At 43.0% G+C, this 26,434-nt stretch overlaps 1 protein-coding gene across 5 annotated transcripts in view; it reads left to right on the top strand.

The window, feature by feature from the left end:
• Nucleotides 1–26,434, top strand: part of DCX (doublecortin) — a 105,074-nt gene that overhangs the window by 53,626 nt on the left and 25,014 nt on the right. For all 5 annotated transcript variants that reach the window (XR_010374844.1, XM_064463369.1, XM_064463372.1 and 2 more), the window contains one exon: nucleotides 22,384–22,486. Coding sequence is in view for 4 of the 5 variants with exons in the window: in XM_064463369.1 (XP_064319439.1) it covers nucleotides 22,384–22,486 (103 nt within the window). In the remaining variant the exon portion in view is untranslated. The remainder of the gene's footprint in view (nucleotides 1–22,383; nucleotides 22,487–26,434) is intronic.

The following is a 26,434-nucleotide window of genomic DNA, read 5'->3' as shown; positions in this document are numbered from 1 at the left end:
AGTGTCTTCATCCTTGCCTACTGCTGCTCAGTGTCTTCATCCTTGCATTTTCATGCTAGATCTCTGGAACTTTGTGGCAGCCCTCCTTAGCGCTGTGTAGATTAGGATGTAGCAGTGGATGGTGGGGAACAAGCTGGGTTATGTTACCCTCAGTGAGAGAGTGAAATGCTTTATTTTAGCTAAATTCAGTCAGTTTAGTATCTGCCCTTTGCTGGCCAAATTGTAAACTGGCGTGTCCAGACAAGATCCTGGCCTGCAGTAGGGTTGTGGAAGGGACCTTGACTTGTTCTTGGTGTGCACTTGTCACAGCAAGGGCTTTGTTCCTTGCTTTGCCCAAGAGGTTCGTGTCTGTGATACGCAGCCCCAAGGGCCTCCTGTGGCCATCTGCTTCTGGTGAACTGGGTCTCAGTATGCTAATCCATCCCTTTAGCTTGTGAGTTTGGTCTTTGTTGTCTTGTGTTCTGCTTAGGGAACATCAAGAGTGGGGGGGGGAAGTGCAAGGGCATCACTTGCTATTCCACCTTTTGCTTTTTTAGTTTCCTTCCTTTCTTCTTCCCCCGCCACTACACCTGGAGTGCAAATTCGGGGTATTGACTTGGATTTGCAAAACTGCAGATAGTTTGGGGCGTGAGCTCCTAAGAGGGCTCCTTTCGCCCTGAGTGCTGAGGCACCAGGTAGGATCAGCCAGGTGCCGTGAATGCTTCCGAGATCTCATACCTCAGCGATAACTTTACATTTGGAAGCTGCCTTCCCCAGTGGCCCAGTCACACCTGAGTCACTCAACATTGAAGAAATGTCAGTAGTGCTGTTCTCTCTTGTGTTTCCCTGGGCATGGTTCAATGACCACAAAGACGGTAACTCTTCCCCTTACGTAGAAGCACATTTTTTTGTTTTATATATATCTGTATGTATGTGTGTGTACGTGTATGGATTATTAATTAGTTTGTGCGCTGGGAAGAGGATGCATTTTGTACTGCTAAAAATAAATACATATGAAATTTGTATATTAGATTTCTCTTAGGGAAACAGGCTAAAATTCATGTGTCAAATCTGAGCACAAAAAAGATAAATGGAATTTGATTGAAAAAACATAACTCTGCAAGTATACTGTTTTTAATGATTTTTATACTCTCATGGAGCTTTTTTCAAATGCTTTAAATCCTAACATGAGTCACTAAAGCCACTAGTGATTTCTGTAGGCAATGAAGCACTTCCTTATAGGAATTAATTTGACAGCGTAGCAACTGAAATAGCTGCCTTAATCTCTCACCCTTGAAGATCTGATGGTGAAACCATTTCATCATTTCCTGTGTAATATTGTAAAACATTATATTGTATGTTCTTTCAAGATCTGAAATTATCTTTGTGTACATGTACATAAGCGTCTAAACCTACATACACATGTACAGCTCTGCAGACATGCGCTTTTATGTAGTTTCAGATAGCTCTTTATAGGATTAGCTTGGACTGCGGAATGAGACAGCTGAATCATCAGACTATGCTATATATTCTTCTTGCAGAGCTCTCAAAAGCTAGGAGATTTCTTTGGTGGGTCAAATAACATGTTGGAAATAATGTACTTCACAAATGTTCATGGTTTCCATTGCCTAATTTTATAGAGTATGGTGCACTTCTAGCAACAGCCAGCCTGTGAGCTGGCTTCTTATGTCAGAAGTGGCAGCTCAGAAAAAGGTTGTTGGTGAGCTTTGGTTTATCTTCTGTGTAAAAATGCATTTTTCTTAATATTTTACCAAATAATAATCTGCATTTCTATGAATAAAACTTATTCCAACCAGGAGGACTGTGGGTGAAAGTAGAAGTTACAAGACCTGGTTTATATGGGTTGAGTGGCCATAGATATCACATCTAAAAAAGCTGAATGGTGTAAGTTTGTAGGAATGGCTTGAGTGGAGCTGGGGAGGCATGGTATGGAGTCACTCTTGTTACAACAGAGAACATGTGGGCTGAGAAACCCAAGAAAAGAAAACTAAGCTGGAAGTAGTACATAGCAAGAATAGGAGTCTGGAAAGATCAGTCCGTCCTATGGACGGGAGGGAATCGCACAAGTCACAAACATGCACACAGGGCTATTTGCAACAACGGGTTATTAGGCACCATTGCAAAAGCAAAATGCTGGAGGAATTGGTACAAAAAGTGCAATAAAATATGTATTAACATGATGAAATATGTATTGGAATAAGTGGGATAAGCATGACTTCAACTGAAACAAATCTGGCAGGCTATAACTTTGGGTTATGGAGAAGCCCCGTTGCATGTTACCCCGGTACAGATGTCAGAGAGCTTCCACGCTGTGTCGTATTGCACAAAACACTCCTTCTCTATGTGGAGACTATGCTTTAAATGGTAATTTAGCACCTTCTGATTTCCCCTTCAAAAGGAGGGCAGGCAGGAAGCTGTCATGGCTTCCTGGGGAAGGACAAAGTGCTGATGCAGGCTTCAAGGCACAGGGATGTCCAGCCTGGGAGTGAAGTATGTGGCATGCGTGCATGCAGCGAGTGTCTTTTCTATGGCAGTCTCTTACAGAAAGAAGAGAGGAGAGATTAAATATTTTCTGTAACTCATTCCCAGTCTGACACACCAAGAGAACACTGCAGAAAGAATGAGGCAAACCCCAAAAGGAGAAGCCGTGGGCCCAGTTCTACCCTGACTTATGTCATCTTCAGTGTTACCAAAGGCATTAGAGTTCACATGGCATAGCGGAGGCAGTAACTTGGGATCCTGCAAGACACTGCAATTCTGGGAGTGCAATGCAACTCCAGTGCTAAGGTCTCTTATTACCAACTCTTCAGTGTGATGTTAAGGCTTGCGAAGGTCTCTAGTGCAGTGGACATAGTGACTTAGGGGACACAGAGCTCTGAATACATCTCCACCAAACAAGATCTCTTTGGGAATGAATCTGTAAGGCTCCTGTGGTCATGTTTCTTAGTAGCTGTTTATGGTTTTGGCCATAGTCCTATTGTAACTATTACTATTAATCATATTACTATCAAATTCCTGCAAAGCATAAGGGAAGGTTTTCCAGACAGATTAATCACTAATGAATTTGTAATTTGGCTTTGATCACTCATTCCTTTTGAATGCTGGTAGGTGGAGTTTACATGCCAAGATTTTCTGAATAATGAAGATGCTGCCTCTAAGGGTCCTTTGGAATTAATTTTTCAAATTTGGATCTAATATGTATGCTGGGCTCCCACAGTTGTTTCTCTCCTGATTTAACATTGAGAAGAAGGGACTTTGGCAAATTGTACAGATATGAGGCCTCCACCTGCTCCTACCGAAATAAAAAGCAACATTCTCTCTGCTTTTGGAGAAAGCTGGAGCAGACAGGTAGAAACACTTGCAATCATGAAGGCAGATGGAGAGTTATGAGAAGAGTTTGAGGAGATGGCTCTTGAAAGCGACTGACAAAGGTTCAATCTCTAATCCTTCCTCACTGTGGTTTACAGCACTGAAAGCTTTTGCGATGTCAGCAGCATCTGACATCAAATATCCAGCAAATAATTATGGTCAGCTTTGACACAGCAAGTATAAATCTAATTTCTGGTGAGGCGTAGCTGTCAGAATACTGTCTGCACAATAGCCGAAGGCTGTGTAAATTTGAATTAAAAGCATTTAATTTAAGTTAATCTTCATTAGAAACATAATTACGTCCACACAAAAATTGTTTCAATGTAATTGACACAGGTGTAAATAACTAGTTATATTAACCAGCTTTTCTTTAGGATAAACTGTCTAAGAGATTGTCATCTGGTTTAGAGCAAAAGCAGAGGGTGTCTGTTGGTGTATCTGTGCCACACGTGTGGAATTAGACCAAACTCGCCACCCTTGCCCCTTCAGGTGCTGCAGAGTGGTACCAGCTCACGCATCCCCCATGGCCCCAGATAAGCTGTTGTGCAGAGATGAGAGGATACCGCCTTGGAAGCTCAGTAATTTATTAGGACTTTGTGGTAGAGAAGCAGAGCAAAAGGTCCTCCCCTCCAAAATGAATCAAACCTGATTTTCCAAGGGGTGTTTTAGTCTACAAAGGCACTGGCTTCAGCCTTGTCCCTGTCTTGTAGGCATGAGAGTATATGGGAAAAGTCCACCTTCCATAAAGTTGTCATTTTCTAATCAGATTATCAATGAAATGTATATTTGGACTTAGTTGTCCTGATGCCCACGGGAGAACTGCATGCTGCAGAAGCCTGGAGATATATGCTGTTAGCAGTGTGTCTCTGGTGGAGACAGGCCAAAGTCTTCCACTGGTCAAGTGACATCTACCAACAGATTACTGTAATTCTTTCCTTCAGGTCTCTTGATTGCTGTGGGGATTTAGGGCCAACACGTGTTGAAGTCAATGGGGAATTTTCCCACTGAGCACTGTGTGATCAGAATCACACCTGCTGTAAAGGACTGAAAATGTAACAGAGGTTGGATTCTGCTGAGAGCAACCTGACCTGAATCCAAAGAGTTTGAGAGTAGCTACTGCAAGACTTAGCTTAGAAAAGGAATATTTACTTCTCCACTGCCTCAAGAAACAATGCCATGAATGCATGTAAGAAATTAAATAGCACTTGGGAGATGAGTAAAAATAGTCTTATAAGTGGATGTGAATGCTTGAAATGGGTGTCCTAAGAACATAGTTTAAAAGTAGAAGGAGCTTTTAACTGTTGTCAGTGCTCTTCCCAAATAATCTGCACTGTTTCTGTTAATTGGCATAAATCTTCCTTATAACACCCATAGCAGAGATTTGCACTGAATCCATTGTTAATCCTATAAACTGGTGAGTTTGAGAAAGTGGCTTGCTCTGGGCATTGCTAATTCTATTTTCATGCTTCCACTTGCTATCATTCATTAACCCCCAAATGGCAAGCTGGTCTGTGTACACAAACAAGGGAGCAATAGTCATCTTATTAGTGGCTATAACTGTGAGTGGGAGATGACAATAAAATGAATACAGATACAATTTAAATAGGATGCCTTTTCTTCTGTGTTGGTATGATGCTACTTGCTAAAAAAAGGTCCAGGTTCTCATCAGCACATGCAAAATTAAATCCAGAGCAAAGAATTTCTATACTGAATGGCGTTATTTTTCACATGGCTTACTACTATACCCCAGACGCCACAATATGTTCACTACTGCTCTTTGTATCTCATTGTCTTATTAATTTAAAAGTACGTATGTCACATTGTTTAAATTCTGCACTGCATAGAGTTATTAGAACAGCTATCAAGCATCGATAGCATATCTAGGGCTCAAACCTGCCCATGTGTCGCACTGGGTGTGGTACTAACCAGGTTCAAAGACCAAATTCTGGAGTTACAGTGGATGAGACATCCCGCATCAGTATTAGAGGCAATGTGAAGCACTGAATAAGCACCCCTAGCGTCTCTTCAGACACGCCTGTTTAAGGCAGAATCTGAATGTACCACTGGGGCACAGTGTAAAGGCTTACAATTTGATGCTTTCTTTTTAATTCAATATAGGTGGCCTGGAGCACCTTAAAGGGATTACAAAAACAAAGGCTCAGGCCATAAGATAAGACTTCCCAGATTTCCATTTACCTCCTGAAGGAAGAAAAATCTGTTCAGGAAAAGACTGGAAACTTCACCTGCCAACCACTGCCCTAAATTTTATATCTAGTACCCAGAATAATGTAAAAATCCACTTCTTCTTGTGAGTCAGTCTCTTATTGTGATATAGTGCTTAGTTATATGAACACCTGGTAGTCTTTAAATAATTGTATACTGATACAGTCTGGGTTTGCTTCCAGTGAAGGAAGTCTGGATGCAAAAAAGCATCTCACTAAACTAGTAGTAACCAGAAGAGTTTGGTTTGCGTACAACTACCAGGAAGCTCTGCACTGGAAAGCTGCCCGCTGCGTTCCCAGTAAGCCATGGCTCCCGAGCAGCATGGTCCTGCGCTCGGCAAGAGCCCCATGCAGAACACCTTGTGTGTGCCAAAACAGTGATTTCCATGGTCACAACTCAACCAAATAAAAACAGTGACTTAATGCAACGTACTAGAGGGACAGTGACTGGGTCTACAGAACCAGATCAGGTAACTGGGGAAAACGGACAGCAGATTCTCAGTAAAACTTCTTACATAAAAGTCAGCTTGTATAAGAGAATTTAATAGTTCCCTAGGTATTGCATTCTCCCACAACATTCTCCGGGAGAAGCTGGCTGCTCATGGCTCGGACAAGTGCACTCTGCACTGGGTTTAAAAACTGGCTGGATGGCCAAGCCCAGAGAGTGGTGGTGAATGGAGTCAAATCCAGCTGGTGGCCAGTCACGAGTGGTGTTCCCCAGGGCTCAGTGTTGGGGCCGGTTCTGTTCAATATCTTCATTGATGATCTGGATGAGGGGGTTGAGTGCACCCTCAGTGAGTTTGCAGATGACACCAAGCTGGGCGGAAGTGTCAATCTGCTGGAGGGCAGGAAGGCTCTGCAGAGGGACCTGGACAGGTTGGATCGATGGGCCGGGGCCAACAGTATGGGGTTCAACAAGGCCAAGTGCCAGGTCCTGCCCTTGGGTCACAACAACCCCAGGCAACGCTACAGACTTGGGGAGGAGTGGCTGGAGAGCTGCCTGGAGCAACACCTGGGGGTGTTGGTTGACAGCCGGCTGGGCATGAGCCAGCAGTGCCCAGGTGGTGGCCAAGGAGGCCAACAGCACCCGGGCTTGTGTCAGCACTGGTGTGGCCAGCAGGAGCCGGGCAGGGATGGGGCCCCTGTGCTCGGCACTGGTGAGGCCCCACCTCGAATGCTGGGCTCAGGTTTGGGCCCCTCGGGACAAGCAGGACCTTGAGGTGCTGGAGCGTGTCCAGAGAAGGGCAGCGGGGCTGGGGCAGGGTCTGGAGCACAAGTGTGCTGGGGGGCGCCTGAGGGGGCTGGGGGGGTTTAGCCTGGAGAAGGGGGGGCTGAGGGGAGACCTTATCGCTGTCTACAACTACCTGAAAGGAGGTTGTAGCAAGACGTGGGTCGGTCTCTTCTCCCTAGTAACAAGCGATAGGACGAGAGGAAATGGCCTCAAGCTGCACCAGGGGAGGTTTAGGTTCGACATTAGAAAAAACATCTTCACCGAAAGGGTTGTCAACCATTGGAACAGGCTGCCCAGGGAGGTGGTGGAGTCTCCAGCCCTGGAGGTATTTAAAAGGATAGACGTGGTCCTTGAGGATATGGTTTTGTGGTGGACTTGGCAGTGACAGGTTAGTGGTTGGACTCGATGATCTTAAGGGTCTTTTCCAACCTTAACAATTCTATGATTCTATGATTGCAAAGAAGTGAAAAGCAGTTGCAGAGAAAAATACACCGTTCATTATCTAAGGGTAATTTTCTTCTAGGCAGCCAGAGCTAGTTTGTTTTTTTTTTTCCCAAGAAAGCTGCCCTGGGACAAAAACAATCCAATGGTGTGGATTATGTATTCTCTTGAGGAAGGAAGCAAAATATTTAGCCTGGACTGTGAAGGAAAAACAGTGTCAAGTTTTTTAATTACTTCGGCATGTTTGAGTTCAAGACAGCACAGCAAAAGCAAAACGCGTGTTAAATCGTTCTGGTGTGCAAGTATCATGGTAGATTTGATGTCCCAAGAATTGACAGTTAGCATGCTGGTGTGGTCAGGATATGTTTTTTTAAAAAAAAATTTTTAAAGGTTGTTTATGTGTTGCCTTATTTGGTCACAGATGCTTTACTGCCTCTTGGTACAGCGGAAAAAATGAGGGAAAGAAAAAGGTCATTTGGTTTACTACAGTGAATTCTAGCACCACATTCCCCATGGAAATACATATTCTGGACTGAACAGTATTTCTTCAGAGACACCAATGAAAATATAGCACTGGTCTTGTTACAATTACCTCTCTCCACTTCCTCCTCTATCCCGTGCTTCAGAGATGCCGTGTTTCTGTAGCTCTTATTGAACCCAACTGCAATTGCAGCTATTCAATGTTTCTTAAAAAAGCTCAGCCCGCACTGTCTGCACTAGATGTTTATTAGAGTGCTGGAGCAAATTGAAAGCATACCGCTGTGGGTACAGAGAAGATCTTCACAGGAGAGGTTGATATTGCTGGATTACCTGTCAAAAATGATCTGAGATGAAAGGGGAAGGGAGCAAAGGGAAGCTATAAAACATTTGAGGAGAAAAAAATAAAACCAGAAAGTTTTGGAAGTGCTGTCAGTGTAATCAGGGAGTGAAGTCAGATTGATGCTTTGTATAATTCTTTTAACTTTTATACCAAGACGCCTGTGTGTCAATACAGATTCGGCCATTTTGTTTACATTTCTTTTCATAACTGTATATCCAGTCTTTATGCAGTGTCTACACATGAGTTTATGTATGAGCAGCATTTCCACCATGAACAGACAGCAAAGCCTTGTTACTTTCTTTGCATCCACAACAAAATTAAAAAAAACCTCACCCTACAACAATAACACAAACAAACAGAACACCTCCATCTTTTAACTGCTATTAAGGTATCAGCTTTGCTGAACCTAACCAAAGGCTACTTAACATTCTTTTGTTTTAACTGTAGTTGCAAAGTTACTGATCTCCACAGTCAGGTCTCAGAATTGGTGCTTTGACCCAGCGTTGTTGGGTGCACAAATGAGATCAGAAGCTGCCTCAAAATCTGCAAGGAACAAGAAATGCTTTCTTTTCTGCAGAGGTGAGGATCATCAGGAAAGGTTGAGAATGGAAGGAATCTACAATATCTACCCCTGGAAAGGCGAAGACTAGTGCAGGGTGCTATCAGTGCTCATTATTGCCTCACACCAGGGTGCCGTTGAGAATGAACAGCGCAGCCCGGCTCCTGTTAGTGTCAGTGGCAGCGGAGAGAAGCCCTGTGTGGGCAGATGCCAGGCTCGTGTTCTTCACACCAGCAGAGAGGATCTATTTATCCTGGAAACAACACAGTCAGTCTAGAGGGGTGAGGGCTGGGGGAGAGATGGAGAGTGAAGGATGGGTGAAGAGCTGATGAACTCATGCAGCAATGGAGAACAGAGGAAGAAATCCAGATGTGTTATTTCTGTGGTTCAAATAAGAAAAGCAGTACCCAAGAATCGCGGAGACAGTGCACGAAGGGAATGTAAATGTGTCCAACCATCTGCAGCTGGCTGATCTGTGAGCTCACATAGTCACCTCTGCGCCTGTGGAAGTGGAATTTGCTGTTTCGTAGAGATTGGGAAAGAAACAGATACAGTTCTGCTTGTAAGGCTCTGGCCATCTCCAGTTTCTCTTATCATGTATCTCTTGGGGGAATCTCATAGCAATTAGCTTCTAATTGCTTCAGTAGTCTACAACTCATTTTATGAGAAATGCCATCCAAATATAACGGTTCTTGCAGGTTTGGCAGAAGCAGAAATTAATTGCATCATAATTTGTAAAACTCCTTTCTTTTCCCCCTTCTTCCATCACATAATACTTTATATTTAAAAAAAAAAAGGTAAAATGTTAAAAAGGATTTTTTTTTGTTTGTTTTAAAATCAGGTACTCTTCTGCCACTGCTCAATGGCAAAGATTCACCCTGATGTACTATACATTTATAATGATGTAACTTGACTGATCCTCCAAAATGAGTGTGGACCCTTTAATACCTCTCCCAGGTGCTGTCTGGTTGGGACAAGAAGCCTTTAACCTTCTGCCTTTCGGAATCCCCCTAGTAAATCAACTGCATCTTGGGATCATCTCCAAATGAGATTTGCTTGCTACACAGCAGCAAGGAGACGTGATGGGATTATAAAACAGGACTATTTTTCACTGCAGAGATGCTTGAACTCACTCCAGACAATTATGCAGCCTGCCATTTTACACATCATCTATTTCGGTATTCCTGCATCAATTATTCCGTTAACATTACTGCATACTAAGCTAGAACTTGGCATTGGTCCTTAGACATGGAAGGGATGGGATATATTTCAAATTTAAAAAAAAAAAAAAAAAAGAAAAAGAAGAAAAAAAGGAAAAAAAGGTATTTCCATGCGAGAGGCTTTGGGAGATTCATTTCAGCAGCCTCGCTGCATGTTCTGTACAAAGTATTTTTATCTCTCCACCTGCTTAACATTGTTAATTTCCCCCCTAATATGGTTTAGCTCAGGACATAATGCTGAATTTTCCATTACTCTGTTAGCTGTCAGCTGATTGAAAAGACCTGTTAATTAGAAAAAAATTAATAGCTTTATTCAAAGATTAACAGAAATTAGGGTGAAAACAAAATTGTTCCGATAGGGAGGGCATTTGCGTTTGCTGTAAATTCAGGAAATCTCCCAAAACACAAAGAACATGCTCAGAATTGTAATGAAGGAAGAAACTCTAACTCCCTGAAAGAACAGCTTGATGGCAATTGTTACTTTCGTTTAGATTTAATGTAGCATCTGTTACGATTTAATTTTTAAAGGACACCATTTTTAATTCCCATTAATCTCCAGAATTAACAGTGTAATAAAGATCCCTGCAAACATTGCAATTTAACTAGACAAAATGCCTTTAGGAGCCTTTACAGAATATTTTAGCAACTGAGCAAGAGCTTTGATGCTATGAGTGGGGTGAAACGCAATGCCAGCGTTAATTAGATACAGAACTGGTTGCATATTCCCATCTTCTTCAAGAATTAGGCTGACTTGGATCCATAGGCTGGAAATGAAGTTATGCTGTTGGAGGCAGGACGGTTTGTTCATTGTCAGGTTTGCAGTTGTGTATCAGGAAGGATGACTTGAAGGTTGAATACTTCATACTTGTGTCTTTTTCCCGTTAAAGTTGATAGCATGAAGTAAAAATATTAGCTTTTTGACATCTCCTCTAATGAGAAAGTGTTTTGGATTTTGCAGATGCTGAACAAAACAGAGGGGAACCTGAAAATATGAGCTCAGTGACACATCCAGGAATTAATTAATAGAAGAAGTATCTTTAGGTATTGTAAAAATAGCAGAGATGTTTGAAAGGATGTGTACTTGGAGACCTAGACCCTGAATAACATCAGTGCAGGCTGAGATACAACTATGTGCATAAACTGAATTGACAGAATAGTCTTGTCTGGCCAGAAAAGGTTTTTAATTACAACTGAGTTAGAGTGCATCTTCCCCAGGAAAAATGGTGATGATACATTGCCATAATCCTAATTAACATATGCTGTCAAACGCCCAGGAAGACAAGGTTATCTGTAGTGAAGCGTGTTCGTGTGCTGCTGTGCTAGGGGAGACACAGCCAGTTCAGTTCGAAACGTGCTGCCTTTGAAGTCAGTGCTGATGCCTGACTTAAACTGAAGTGTCTTCAAGCTCTCCTGATGCACTAATAGTAACGGCAAGTCTGACACTGATTTTTCCCTAGCGCTTATTTTGGAAGGAAGTTACTGATGTCGGCAGGACTCACGACAATGTCGAATAACTACATTTCTTAAGGAGAGGCTGCCTCAGCAAGTAAAATAGATCCACTTGTTACATGGAAACCCAATCTGCTCATATTTAATATAATTTCCTTTGTCACTCTGGGTGATTATCGAAGACAGAATTTCCTCTCCTATGTCTCTTTACACCACGTCACAAAGAGGCTGTAGGAACAAATCCTGCTATTTCGTACAACTGTGCAATCCTCTTCATTTTGCCAGAACTTTATTCTGCCCGAGAGCACTGTGCAGGCATGCCCCCCTCCGCTTCCGTGCCTACACGCTGGGCGGTAGTTAGGCGGAATGGGTGGGTTGCAAGACAGTGGACTTACCCCTGGAAAATGGAAATACATGAATAAATCAGTTTTGTCCCCCTGTGAGGGTTCCTCTTCGGCCACTGCCACTGCTGTACTGGGCTGAAGTCCATAATTGTACCCAGGTGGGTGAAAGTACAAAGGGAGCTCTTTGGTAGCTGCCCAGTGTGCTGTCCTTTGAAATGTCTGGGCTGAGAATTAACTTCTTGATGATCTGACCATGAAGTAATTAACTGGAGGAATTATTTTGACATAATGCTGACTGATAAGAGAAAAGAAAGAGCAGGAGCCAGGAACACTTATACGATGTTGAGGAGGGAAAGACTCTCCCAGGGTTCCCTTCTGTGGGGTAAGGAAAGCAGGTACATCATCTCAGTCTTTTTAGGAGATAACACACACGGCATGTGGGGATGGGTGTACTTCTCACAGCTACAGTTTTACTTTCTCTCTTCGCCACCATCTTCCCCAGCCAAAAGTCAGCAGGCTTTTGCCGCAGGGTGGCTGTGGGGGCGCTGGTTCTGTCCTCCTCATGCACCACATAGGTGCAGTGGCGCAGGGTACAGAGGTAAGGGCTCCTTGGGGGAAGCGGGGACCAGCTGTGAGACAAAGTCAGTGTGTGGCTATTGGGCTCCTCCAGCCCCTTGGAGCTTCCTTACAAGAGTAAATGCTTGGCATAGCTTTTCACCCTTCTGGCTCTGTTGGGCAGCTAGTGGTAATATTCTTTCTGTGCTGCCTGAAGATGGAAGGGGTTGCTTGCAGGCATGCACCAAACCATTCAATCCTGGTACAGGTTCTTTTGTTTGGTTTTTTGTGTTTTAACCAGGTGAGGATCTATTTACCAATGCTTCTCCATCGCCATCAGTACCGTTGTTATGGTTAAAGAAAAACTCGCACAAAGCTGAACAAGAGCCTTTCTCTTTCGGGAAGATATGGACAATAGGATCAGCAACAGCTATAAGCTTTAGGAGTTTGTTCCTGGAAATCCCATTAACTGGAAATTCCAGCCCACTGGTTCTTCAGCCTGACCTTGAGTAGGCTGATAGGCTCCCTGTGCTCCTACTTTCAAGGCTCCCGTTTCAAGGAGTGTTGCTTGACCTTGGCCATATAGTCATGCTACTTCCAAAGTCTCTCATGCTCTTCTGTAGTCCAGAACTACTGTTTCCTCTCGAGAGTGATGCGAGGGGACAATTAGGAAGACTGGTTTGACAGTTCTCTGAATTCTTAAGTGCACTGGAAATCTTTCTTTTCATAGCCTTAATCTGTCACCTAGAATTTCTGGGTTTATGGTTTTCTGACTGGAGAAAGGGTAGTCTTTTATATATTGGTGTCAATGGCCATTCTCCTTATGCTTCCAAACTGCACAGCACATTTATCCTCACCCTAATACCCTCATGAATGCAAGAGCAAGCCTTTCTTCTACGTAAAAAGAATCAACAGCCTGAATATCTGTTTCATAGTCTCTCCATATGCATAGAGAATGGGGATAACAAACTAACCTTTCTTCCAGAGGTTAATTGGATTTCACACAGTTTGGAAGCACCACTAATTCACCAGATATATTAAATTCAGCCTAACATTCCTACTGGGTAGCTTGGTTATTGACCTTCCTCCCCCTTGTTTTTTATTCTATTTTACTTCAAACCTGTCCATTTCCTATACTTAAATAACCAGGCACCTTGTGCTGCAGCCTTGTGAGAGCAGAGTTTCTTCATGCATGAAGTCTTACAAGCTGCTGTGCACATACATGCATGAATATTTCTTATTGTACTTAATTAAGTATCACAACTGCTTATTATAGAAATAATGCATATTGGTCAGAAGCTGGTGTCCCTAGTATGGTTTAGTTGCATTATAACAAAATAGTCCAAGTGCATGTAAAGCGTTTATAATCAACCTACTGTAATTATACAGCCTAATTAAGAGGATCTGCATTTTTCATCAATAAAAAGGTGTAAAAATTCCTTCTTGCATCAAATAAAACATTTGATCATGCTGAGTTGCCCAGAATTTTCTCTTCTGAATGTGAGAAATGAAGCAAATAACTCTACAGAAGAGTAGAATTTGATTGTTTCAAACTATGTAGGCTTAAATGTAGCCACATCTTTCCATGAATACGAAAGCTGAGATCTCTGAATAATGTTTTAAAGAATGGAAATCTCACGGCACGTTTCTATTGAGAGCTCAAATGATGGGCCCTGAAACCTAGATGGTAAAGATGATTTTTTTCCTACCCTTCATGATGGCTCACTGCAAACACAATAGTGAGGGGACAGCATGACCGTGGTCTTGCCAGGTTTCCACGGGGATGTTTGGTGGCACAGGTGAGCAGAGATGGAGGAGCAGGGTAGCTCAGAGAGGGGCTCCCAAATTGTAATTGCACATACTTCTATGGCATGGGCTGGGCATGCAGGACTGCTCCTGATCCATTTTTGAATGTCAACCTCTGTGCTTTTTCTACTCATCTTTCCATTGCTTATCCATTTTAAGCAGTATTTTTTTTTTCATAAAATCAGATAAGTAATTCTCTTTCTGTGAATGCAAATGTGGAATCTATTGAGTGGGTGTGTGCCTACTTTAAAGAAATAATTGAATCCAAACATCTCTTCTTTTTAAATGCAGGAAACCAGAATCTAATAAAATGTAAATCAATTCAGTGTCTGCTTTGGGCTTGCAGTCTTCAGACTGTTAAAAAAAATTTATTAAGTGCTGTGCATTCCAATATCAACATCTTTATTTTCCATCATATCCCCTTAACCCCTTAAGTCTTCTAAAATCTTTTTCTTTCTGGACATGTAGTGAAGAGCTTGTCAGAGAAGAGAAAGCAGTTAATTTAAAGTCTACTCCGCCTGTTCATTAATTCCCGATATTCACCCTGGCGCGTGACCTTGCTGACTCTTCCTGTGGACAAGTCTGCATGTGTTTGGTTTCTGTACCATGCTTTATTGATTGCAAATACCCAACTGATTAATCCTAAAGCACAGTTGCCTTTGTGATTTAGGACTTTGGCTTCTCAGACCTGAAATAAACTTACCACTGCCGGTTTGACTTGGGGTACAGGTGTTGGAGTATAAATAAGTCCATCAGATTTTAGTTACGTTCTCAGCTCAGCTATCTCTCAGTGCCTGTCTAGCTGCTAGTCTGGCTTCCTTAGCTCCATCTAGCATCTAGTGCTGAAAGCGAAAGGACACGATCAGGCATCTAAAATACACTAATTGTCTTTAGCTAACACATGGTTGGATGTGTTCAATTTTATAGCATTTATCAAAGCAACTTAGAAAAGAAGAGTTAATTCAGTTCTGTTCTTGACAGGCTTTATATGTGTATGGCATGCAAATTGTCTCCTATGGTCTTTTTGGCCTTAAAGGAAGCCGTTTCTGAGGACAGTTTTTCCCATTCTGAACTTCAGAAGCCTCCAAGCTGAAGAGGTATGATGATTTAAAGAAAGCAAATGGACATCTCTGGGTTTGTTTTTTTTTTTTGAGCATAACCATTAGATCTGCAGAAACTCAGGGAACGGTTTGAAGCTATCTACGTACTGGTATCGCTTTCTGTTCTGCTGTCTAAATTCTTAAAGAGGAGGGATGTTACAGAGAGAACAGAGTCATTATGACTCAGGGAGAGGAGCAGAGGAAGAAGCCTTGCACTGGCCCTCACTTACCCTTCACTTGTGCAGAATCAAGCAGTTGGTTAAAGATTACAGTCCCCAAGATGGAAGATGTTCAGCCCCCAGGTCAAACCTGTGGTGGTGTTATTCCAAATCTCCTTTGCCAGACCTCTGCCAGCCATTTAGGCAGGGGTCTTTCCTCATTCCATGACATAAGGAAGAGATGGAAAGTCTGGAAGCCGGACTACGTACATAAATCACTGTTCTGAATGATCACTAGGTACAGTGTCTGATCATTCATCATTCAGCCTCACCTGGCTCCATCAGCTAAAAATAGAACCTCTGATAAAGACATTTCTCAGAAAGGTGAAGGCGGCAGTTCAGTTAACCCTCCTGGTGATGTATTCCTCTTCAGAGATGTGCTCTGTCATCTTGGCAAACAGTGACGGCCAGTCCAGGCTACCGGAGGCCTCCTGCAAAAGTGGCAGCCACAGGAGCTGCAGATCTCGATCCAGCAGTGAAAGCAACCGAAATGTGGCTGGCGCCTCTGCTACTGCTGTGACGCTGCTCATACTGGTCGGGAGTGACAGTGAGGGCAACCCGTTAGCCGTGCAGACACAGCAAACCGTCAGTCTGCAGATTATGAAAGGGAACAAAAGGAGCTGGTTAATCATAACACCCTCTTAAAGCACAGGAGGTTCTGCACGGGTAGGTGATTCAGACTAAGGCTTAAGACCTCAGGCTTTTGATTTCTAGTTCTTTTTAATTATTTTGTGTATTAATGAATCACAATTTTTAAATACTCCTGCTGCCTCCTGGAGGATGGTGGGAAAAGCCAGTTATTCACGGCTGGGCAGGTATATACCCGGCAGATTTACTGCTCCTTTTCCAGGTGAACTCAGAATCTCTGTAGCATCACAGATATTTCAGCAAACTGCAAGCTCCTATCCAGAGAGATGCGTGAGGCAAGCTCCATTTTGTCAAAATCCTGAAAAATGCTTAGTTCTACAACTACTGTATTAAAATGAACAAGAAGGCTCAGCATATCTCAGAAGGCCGTATTTTTCCTTTCTGCAATTAAAATTGCTGCAGCAGACACTAATGGACTGTCACTGCAGAAATCCCCTCCTGGAAATCCTCGCTATATTGTCCTCTCAGGGAAGGTTTTTCTAATATAAGCAGAGAAGGATTTCATTTAATGAGAAAAGAAACCACGCTTAATAAAAACCTAAGGAATTGCAAATAGTTTTGTACTCTCTAAAATCTCTGTTAATCTCTACCAACTTCTATTTCTTCCATAATACATATTACAAAGGTTTTAAAAGAATCAAACCTTGACACAAAGAAAAATGTTACCATCAAATCTATTAGAAACAATTACTTTGTAAGAAATAAATTTGTGCCTCATCAACTGCAGTGTGAAGATATAACTTCCTTCATTGGAACGGCTTAAGATACAGGAATCGGAGAGGAAACATTTCATGCAGTATGGTCCTTTTCAAGTCAACATTGCCTTTTTAATCCTGAATTTCAAATTAAATATTATCCTCCTTTAAAGAAAGGTATGCACATATATCTTGGAAATCGATGTTATTTATCCTGTCTACTGTAATTATACACACAAGTTTAATTCTTGTTATAAAAAAAAAGTTTGTTGACTTAAAAATGGAAAAAGACAAAATCTTATGAACCGGGTGGTTTCCAGCGCCACTGCTAAGGGTGCATGATAACAGTCACCAACAGATCACCGTTTTCAGGTAGCAGCGTAGCTCCTTGCACTAGCGGGCTGCTATCGGGTTTTGTCTTGTACTTCAATAAATTCATAGCTAAGAGCAAAATGCAGCATTTAAACCCAATGATTTTCAGGTTATCAGCTGGGGTAAATTTTTGTTGATGTGAACTTTCTTTCAGGGTTTTCATGGTGTTCCAGACTAATTATTGGATATAATTGGAACAGTAGATTAGGGTAAGCTAAAGCAGAACACACTTTCCAAACAGTCCGGACTGTGTGGGGGGAGACTGGTACTATTCTTTTTCTTTTTTTTTTTCCTGAGAAAACATGAGAAAAACACTTTAGAAGAATGGAGATGAGAAGACTTATAAGGTTATTCTGGAGTCACTAAATTAAAAAATTAATGCAGGGTAGAGGTTTGGCCTTGCTTGTCAAGAACAACCCTGAAATGTTCCACACCGACTCATCAGGCCTCGAACCAGCTACCCCAGCACTGCAGCCCATGGTCCTGCTTCCCAGCTTGCGTCCTCTTCAGCTCCTTGTCCTTAAGGGATGAGCATATCTAGGGCTTTCTGCTGGTCTTTTTCTTTTTCTATGCACTGCTTAGGCAAGCTGGCTCTGGTGCTGTAAGATCCGGTACTTGAGTCGCATGTTTTCACAAAGAAAGTTTACTCCTGCGACTTTATGTAGACAGCAATATGTATGGGGCATGTTTCAGGGACATACAGTAATGATCAAGGGTTTAAGTTTAATAAACAAAAGGTAAACAGAAAATACCACACACGTGGTGACCATAAGCAATGTAGCAACTGCATGATATGTGACACCTGTTATTTTCTGAATTTTCCAATGTTTTGCACTATTTAATGAGAGTGGCATTGGGTTTTAGCTGTCTTTTCTACCATGTTGTGGTGAGTTCTTAATAGTGGGATTTACAGCAGGAAACAAAAGGGAACAAATAAAGCAAATTCAGAAGTTATTGTTTCCTGAATATTAGGAGCTCAACAAGTATATTATCTAATTTCTTTACCAGCCTCCAGTACTCATCCAGCCAGCTGCTCATAATTATAAAATACACATAATAACCTATTATCTGAAGGGACGAGAATGCAGCAAAGTGAATTGCAAGTATCTCTGCTTGACATGTAATCAGGTTTCTATCCTTGTGCATGCTGGTATTTTTCCATCGCGTTTGGACCCGTAATCTGAAGGCTTTCTTGGTTGCCTGGACTTTCTTTTTGCTTGTGGTGGTTGTGCGGAGTTCAAGGACAAGATAAACACTTCAGCTTATGACCTGGAGACAATAAAAGCACATCTGGGCTCTTTCTGATCTCATCTAAAAGGCTGGGAAATTTCTGAACCCTTATGTTGTGATCTAGCTTTGCACTGCATTTAACTGCACAGTGGTTTCTGTACTGAAGGGTGAGCTAAGGAACCCATAAGTCTTTTCCATGGCCTAAGTACAGTACTTAGTATTCAAGTGGGAACTGGTGTATTGAGCCAAACCCAATTATTTGCAAATGAATCAGTGCCATGCATCCTCAGGGGGAGGGCTGTAATACCAAGTGCTGGTTTGAAATGTCACCTTTTCTGTGGGATAATTCTCTATAGGTAACATGTTAACTATTCGCAACCTCATTTTAGGCAAAGAGAAATCGGAGTTCACTGAAGTTTGCAAAGAAAATTCTACCTTCGACCAAAGCCGTAGCAGATTTCAGCTTGCTCCATTTTGAACGTCATGCCGATGTGAAAAGCAAGCTTTTCACTAATATTTGGCACCTTAACCAGAGCTGGCACTCTTAGGCTGTGCTTTAATTATACATTATATTAACCAGTGTGGAATACTGAGCCTTATTAAGATAGCCAAAAGCCTCCTTTACGGTTGATTTGTTAGAGCTTGAAATTAACTTTTTACAGTTCAGCTCAAACGGAGCAGTAGATATGGAAATTCAGCTCTGTCTACAGTAAGTTTCCCCACAGTTATCTCCAGTGCTCTCTCCAGTCCCTTGCAATGCACGTACCCTCTGTAAAGACCCCAGTGCCTGGACATGCCAAAACACTGGGCATCAGCTGTCAGCCTACCTCTGTTATAAACATCAGTGCCAATCTTGCAGTCACTTGGAATGGTCTCCTGAAAAAGTGGAACTTGAAAAAAGCCGTGTTTACCCTGGGCTCAGATGTGTGGCTGGTGGGCTGCACCAGGCTGGCTGACGCTGGAGATGTTCCACTCTGGTGTGTTCGCAGGCAAGCTTTTTTTTCCTGCTGAAACAGTACTTAGTACATGGCTGGGATGTCAGGAGCTCAGGCTGAAGTTCTAGGCACAGTTGCATAGGCATACCTTGTTGTCCTCCCAGCCCTTGGAGGCAGGTGCTGTGCTGAACGCTTGCCTCTTGAATAGCTACACAAAGGCGTTGAAGGTGGGCCTTCCAATGTTTTCTCTGTAGTGTTTTTCTCCTCTTCAAAGTAACAGTGTTACTTTCCACTTCATATGAGTTTTCAAAGCATTTTCTGAAGATGGAAGATCTTTCTTTGCCTCAGAAGAGCCCCTATCAGCTTGCCAGGAGCCTGAATAAAATGCAGTTTTCTACAAGATACTGCTGACAAGCCTGGGTGTTTATGAAACTCTCCAAAGAGCAATGATGTGCACAATTTTCCACTAGTTGTTGCTCTGAGATGCTTCGGGTTAACTTTAGGTACATGGAGACAACACAATCGCATTATCATGAGTTACTGCGTGATTACCACTGGTTCCAGTGGAGTTGCCATTGGCACATAATCTTGCTTTTGCTGTGTAACTGAAACAGTTATTTCACCAGTAACTGTGTAAATTACCGCAACTGTAACTGTGTAAAGATCTAATTATTCACACCGCAACACCTAGAAAAGTGGATGCCGAACGGACACCAGCAATACTGTCCTGGCTGGTACAAAAGATGCACAGCAGTGCTCCCAGCTTTGCTGGCCAGCCCCCTGCGCAAGCGGTAGAGGGGAAGGCAAGCAGTACTAAGGTCTTCTGCCCCTAACTACCTGCAGGTGCAAAGGTGTTACCTGCTTGAAGTGCTAATGGCGTTAAGTGGAGGCACCTTTGTTGCTTTTCAGCCCTTCTTGATAGTCCCACTAAAATGAACAAAGCCATAACTGGCCGCAGCAGACATTGGAAGTCTGCTGGACTTGGTGTCTTACTGTGTCCCACACCCTTGTGGGCTGGGTTCTGCATAGGCAAGGTCTAATGAGGCTGCAGCCACAGTCTTTCTTCAGTCAGAGCAAAACCTGTATATTCTTTCTTTGGTCAATATTTAATGGCAGATGGCAGAAGACAGGAATGAGAGGCTGTACCTCCTGCAGCATGCTCCAGCTGAAAGGGAGCTGCAGCAGAGCCAGGCCCATTACTTTAGAAAGGCAGCACAGAACCAGAGGTCTTAACATGAACCAGAATATCTTCACAGGACTTCAGTTCTCATTATGATGGCGACATTGGACAGGATGCTGTGGCCCATTTCCTTGCAGTAGCATGCAAGTATGAAGTAGGTGTCTGTAGCCAAGAAGGCCTAGAGAACGTCCATTCCATGTGCTTGCACACTCCACAAGAACATTTCCTAACATGACATAAGAAATCTGAGTCCTATTTTAAACAAATCAAAATATAAAAAGCCAGGAGCAATGCCTTCAAGTACACTATATTGCAGAAAAAGAGTAGTAGCCAACCACGGGCATCGCTATTGTGCCACATCACTCAGACATCCCCATGGAGTTTGTAATGTCCCACACTATGGGAAAATATTAAATAGGACCCTCTAGCTGTACAGAGAGCTGAGTTGTCCACCAGTCAGTGAGATGATATTCCTCAGCCAGCTGGGAGGACAGTGGCAGATGGTAATTTCATCCTATCCTTCATCTCCCAGATAATTACAGAGAAGTAGGAGGACAGGCAACAAAGACACAAGCCTGATGTGCCCTTGTGTCCCAGTCAGACCACCCTTTGAATAAGATTTATCACTAGGACGTGCTTTTCAAAGTCTTTAGAACTTCCTCCATTTCCCTTGTTCCTATACCTAATCAGGTATTTTGCTTGTGTTTCGTGATGAATATTGCTGATTCACCTCTTGATTTTGTTAAAAATATTGTTAAAACAAGTAGTCCATCATCTGTAGAGTAGTAGGGAGAGTTACAGATCTCTGCCAGTTGAATATGGGGACTAGCTCCCAGCACAATGGCATTTTAAACTTCTCTCCTGATAGCATGCTTCCAGCGACCTGCCATGCATTTTCAGATTTCCAGACGCTCAGATAACAGGTCTCTGATGAAATCAGTGGATCTGGAGCTCCCACACCTTGCACTTTGCTTTCATTCAATGCCGCAAGGGAAGGCATGGGTCTGGAGCTCTAGGTACTGCAAGATATAACTTCCCCCTTTTTAGGATGGCAAAAAAGAGAAGCAAGGTATCCAGAGACATTAGCCAGCATGACCCATGTCTTCTGTTTATCTCAAACAGCTTTCTACATCCTGCTTTTGTGGTGTCCCCAGACAGGGGTCTTAGTTTTAGGTGACTGAAAGCTATTGCTTTTCCCCCAGAGCTGTCCTAGGGCAGAGCTCCCACGCTCCCAGCTGCCGCACACCTCCCCTCCCCGGGCTTGTGCCTTCCTTCCCCACCACCCAGCCTTCTGTGGGATGGGCAGCTCTGCAGTGAGGAATGGTACTTTACCATCCCCTGTCTGGGTGGCAAAAGCAGGGACAAGAAGACACAACATCTGGAGTAAATCTGTGGATTTAAATGATGCTTGGGTGGAAAGGGCACCCAAAGATACTTTGGGCCTCTCTCTCATTGGCGCAGATAAACCTTTTGGTTTTGAAACCTATCAGCAGGATTGCCTGCTCAGGAGGAGTCACATCTCTGCTCCTGTGCTGTGCCCAGCAGCTCTTTGCCTTCTTAGTCGTTCTTTGAGTTTTTAGGCTCTGTTGGTACTAAGACACTCATCACCGTGGGCAGTGGTGTCTCAGCCTTGCCTACCAGCGTGGCATGGGGCCAACCCTCCTCCTTATTTTAGAAGTAGCTCAGGAATGCCTGTGTCATTCATGAGGGTGACTAATGTATTCTGTCACTGCTGAATGGATTGGAAATGCCGTACCTCATAGAATTTGCAAGGTAGTTGGGATTTTTTCTCTCTTTTTAATTACATTTTTACGCTTGACTTGCCCAGAGAAGTTGTGTGGTGTGCACCAGGCTTACGGAAGCAGGACTGAATTAGCATGGGACAGGGGGGACAGCGGAGGGGCAGCTCCCTCCCGTTTAAATTAAAACTAAGCCACAGCAGAATGTTGCCAATTAAAAATAAAATGAATGACTTTGCTCTCTCTGTAGGTGACCTGTCTCCACGATTTCTTTGGGGATGATGATGTGTTTATCGCCTGTGGTCCAGAAAAATTCCGCTATGCACAGGATGACTTTTCTCTGGATGAAAGCGGTAACATCAAACACAGACTGCTCTCCAGTCTGCATTTTTATTTCATTTCCATTCAGTTGCTTGTATCAGATAATAATGCTGCATGCTTTTGTTTTGTTTTTTAAGACGTAGTACATGAAATTTAAAATCATTTTGTGATACTTGTACAGTCAGTGGATATTATAATAGGGCAAATACTGACTGATGTAGCCCAAGTCAGAATAGATGGACTCCTACACCATTTGACATTTACTGCAAAATATATCCTTTCAATTTCATCCAGTTGCAGTCACACAGACACTTTTTTCTTGAGAATTAAGCAGTAGAAGGACTCTTGTCCTTACGTACACATGTGAATATTAAAAAATGGGAACAAGCACAGTTAAAAGGAAATTCACTCCCTCCGCTACTTTCTTCTGCTGATTCACAAAGCAGGGCAATAATTCCCTTTTTCTGGGAGGGGAACAACGCTGGGACAGCACCATTATTTATTCCTGTTACAGCTGCAAGCACAGATCTATAATAATGTGAGTCTCTGATCAATTAAGCCATGAAATCTTTGATTTCACAGAATATTCAGAGCTTGCTTGTAGGAGTTACGACCTACCCCACCTGGCAACTGTATACACCAACAGCGCAGGCTGTCTGCTGGTGACAGTGAGTGCAACAAGGGTAAATTAATGTCGCTTTGACCATTTAAACTAGAAGAAAATGTGGTCTTCAAACATTCAGGCTCATTTCCCAAAGCTCTCGGTATCCTGTATAAGGAACAGGATCCCCGTGCTGTCTTACATGCTACAAACTGGCTCAGCATCGAAGACTAAAGAGGATTTTTGCTGTGTACCAGGAAGCCTCTAATCTTCAAGCACTGTATTTTTATGACTCCTTTGCAAGCCTGATTTTATTTGATGCTGGTACTTCTGACCTGTGTACTCCAGATGAACCCATTTGATGGTCTGGGGTAATTCAAAGAAAGTTTCCAAGGTTCAGCTGAAACTTTGCAGGCAGAGAATAAAGCCTGCGTAAGTCTGGGGAAGCAATCTGTAACCTGAACTTCCTATTTTTTTTAACACTCGGCAGTTGAGTCAGCTCCATGGGGAGTTCCACACTGTAAAAGCAGTTTGGATGCAATCCTAGCAGAACAACTTGATGGGAAGCCCAGCTCTCTGCCTACACTCCTGATTACTACTGATTTTTCCAGCTTGGATTTCTCTAACAAAAATAAGCCAAGCCTGCTGTTGGAAGGCACCGAGTAACTGCAGCTCTCAGTGGTATTTTCAGGGGGGTAGGGGTGCCCTGCACCTCTCAAGAGGCAGATGAGGAGCTACTAACCAGCAGCATTTTCCCATTATACACCCATCATCCTTCCTTGTTATGAGTCAGATGCTGCAAGGAGATCTGTGAGTCCTGAGGTCCTGCAGATGAATGTCACTTATTAAAATCTCCTCTGTCGCGGGGCACTTTTTCTTGCCTGTTTGGATGACATGCACTTGGATTGCTGGTTATTATGTTCACTCTGGCAGGACATCAGGAAACAAAATGAGAAATAGCGTAAGAGAGGATTATGTCATCTTTTTCCTCCTGACTGCCCACCGCAGCTTCCGCCCCACAATCCCTGTTGCTGAGCGCCTTCCAGATGACGATGCTCTGCCTCACTCGCACCAGCTGGTTTCAGCATCAGCCCACAGAAATGTCACGCCCCCTGTGATGTTGAGATCCCTGTTTACACCAACTTCAGCACAGTCAGGTTTCCACCTCTAGAACCTGGTTTCAAGATGCGCAACTGCTCAGTGATTGCCTTTGGCGTACTGACACTTGCCAATGGCTGAGCTGGAGGAATTCCTCAGAGTCAGCCTTTCTGTGCTGGAAAACACAAAGCTGAGTTTCTTTCCAAGGAATTACTCCCCTGGGAAGAAAATAAATTTGAACGCTCTTGAAAAGACACATCATGAAGTATTTTCACTTTTTAGGTTTATTTTTTCAGGGAGTAATTCAGGTGACTAAACATAGATGTCTGACACCCTCGGAGACCCCCTTGGTTTCTGAGGTACCCACGTGATATATGACTGACAGATATCACACAGGGGCTCCAGGAGACCCACTCTGCTCTGGGGAGGCTGTACTCTAGTGTATCTTACATAGTATTTGGTGCTTATGGCTGGACAAATAAGTCCTGCTCTAAGATTGAAATGTGGCAATAGTTTTGGTGAACAGCTATATGTGAGAGCCTTGAAAGATATTACATTGAGGACAGTCACCATTGGAATAATCTCCCCAGGGAAGTGGTTGACTTGGCCACGTTGGACACCTTTGAGAGTCATCTGGACAGTCTGCTGGGCCATCTTGTTTGGACTGTGCTCTTCCCAGAAAGGTTGGACTAGATGATCCCTGAGGTCCCTTCCAACCTGGGATTCTGGGTTTCTGTGATACTTCTGCAGTGACTGAAAATTATTTTTCCCCATGTTTTGGCTTGGCTGATTAACAGCAGGAGCAGTTATTTGCACACTCTCCCTAGTGGCTATTTCACAGTATCTCATCAAACACTATATTCTTTTAGTATCAAGGATAGTCTACCTTCTACCACCCCCACCACCCCCCAGTCATTACTGCTCTTTGGGTATAAAAAAATGCGGCTACGTTGGTGCTGTAGCCCTACAAACATTTCTGTGGCATCTGTGAGAAGTCAAGTACTGTTGAAGAAAAAACCACAGAACTTTTTCTATCCCTGATTTACAGTTTCCAAAATTCATTTAGCAGGAGAGAGAATAAACTCATTGTAGGTTTAATTATTGCCATGTAGTATCCCTGGAGCACAGGGCATCCTCTCTTCATATCCTTGTACTGCATGACCCAACAACAAACTCTGTCGCAAACCATCTGGAAGAAGAAAAGACTGGCTCTTGACTGTCTGAGAACAGGGAAAGCCTGGGGAAAAATTTAAGGCAATTACATTTTCATAGATATACTGATATATAAATAAATAACACATACATTTATGTCAGACAACTTGTTTTTGGTTGACCAATTATTTAACCGCTATGTGCTGCTTTAGTTGATTCCCATTAGGGAATGCAGTCAAGGGAGTCCTCAGTCCAGCCCATGCATGCTGAGCTGAACTTTTCCATAAAAACTGTCTGTATGTGGAACATCTAATTCATGTCTGTAAAAAAGACCTGTTTTCCACATCTTGGTGAGGACAATGTGTTGTAGGAGATGAGGTGAGACCAGTTAGTGTTTGACAAAAAGGAAATCCCCTTTTTATTGCCGCCTTCTTAACTGGGTTGAGTTAATAACTTGAGGGGTAGAAAGGGCTTTCGCTGTTAGCTCTCAATGTAAATAAATGGTTTTGAAGATCTGGCATGTCTGAAATCCTGGGACACACAGAGGTTTGTTAGCATTTCAGCTCCCTTCTGCAGGACACCGTGGATCACGTTTACATTTTCCACTCTTCCTGGCCTATTTATTTTTTAAGAAAACACAGTTGGGGTTCTCATCTGCTCAAGTCTTTAAGTACATAAATCTACTGGACTTGTTTATACAAACATTTCTGAAAGGGATGGCCGGGACAGGGGACACGTTTTGTTAATCCATTTTTATGTCTTTACTTTCTGCATCTGAAAAGTTGCAGCTTGTTGAAGCCACAGAAGAGGTTGATGCAGGCTGGCTGAAAGCCTCCTGGGGCAGGCGTCCCATCTGCCTCTTAGAGACCTTTCCATTATGCCATGAGCTGTTTGCTGCCGTTCTGCACCTGCATAAACTGCACTCATCATTCCTACTACTAGGTCTTCGTGGAAGGGTTACAGCAAATTAACTGTTTTTTTCGCCTGATTCTTCCCTCAGTCAGTGTTGACCGTTTTCATTGTGCTCACTGGTTGGTGAGAACCAAGGCAAGGGGAAAGGCAGAAAATCTTTGGTAGCACACAGGTGCGGAGAGGGCCCCTGCTAGGGAGCCAGCCTGATCTTGACAGA

This window comes from Phalacrocorax carbo, chromosome 11 (assembly GCF_963921805.1).
Source record: "Phalacrocorax carbo chromosome 11, bPhaCar2.1, whole genome shotgun sequence".
Taxonomy (NCBI): domain Eukaryota; kingdom Metazoa; phylum Chordata; class Aves; order Suliformes; family Phalacrocoracidae; genus Phalacrocorax; species Phalacrocorax carbo.
The sequence above is the reverse complement of the archived record's forward strand: the minus strand, read 5'-3'. Positions and strand labels throughout refer to the sequence as shown.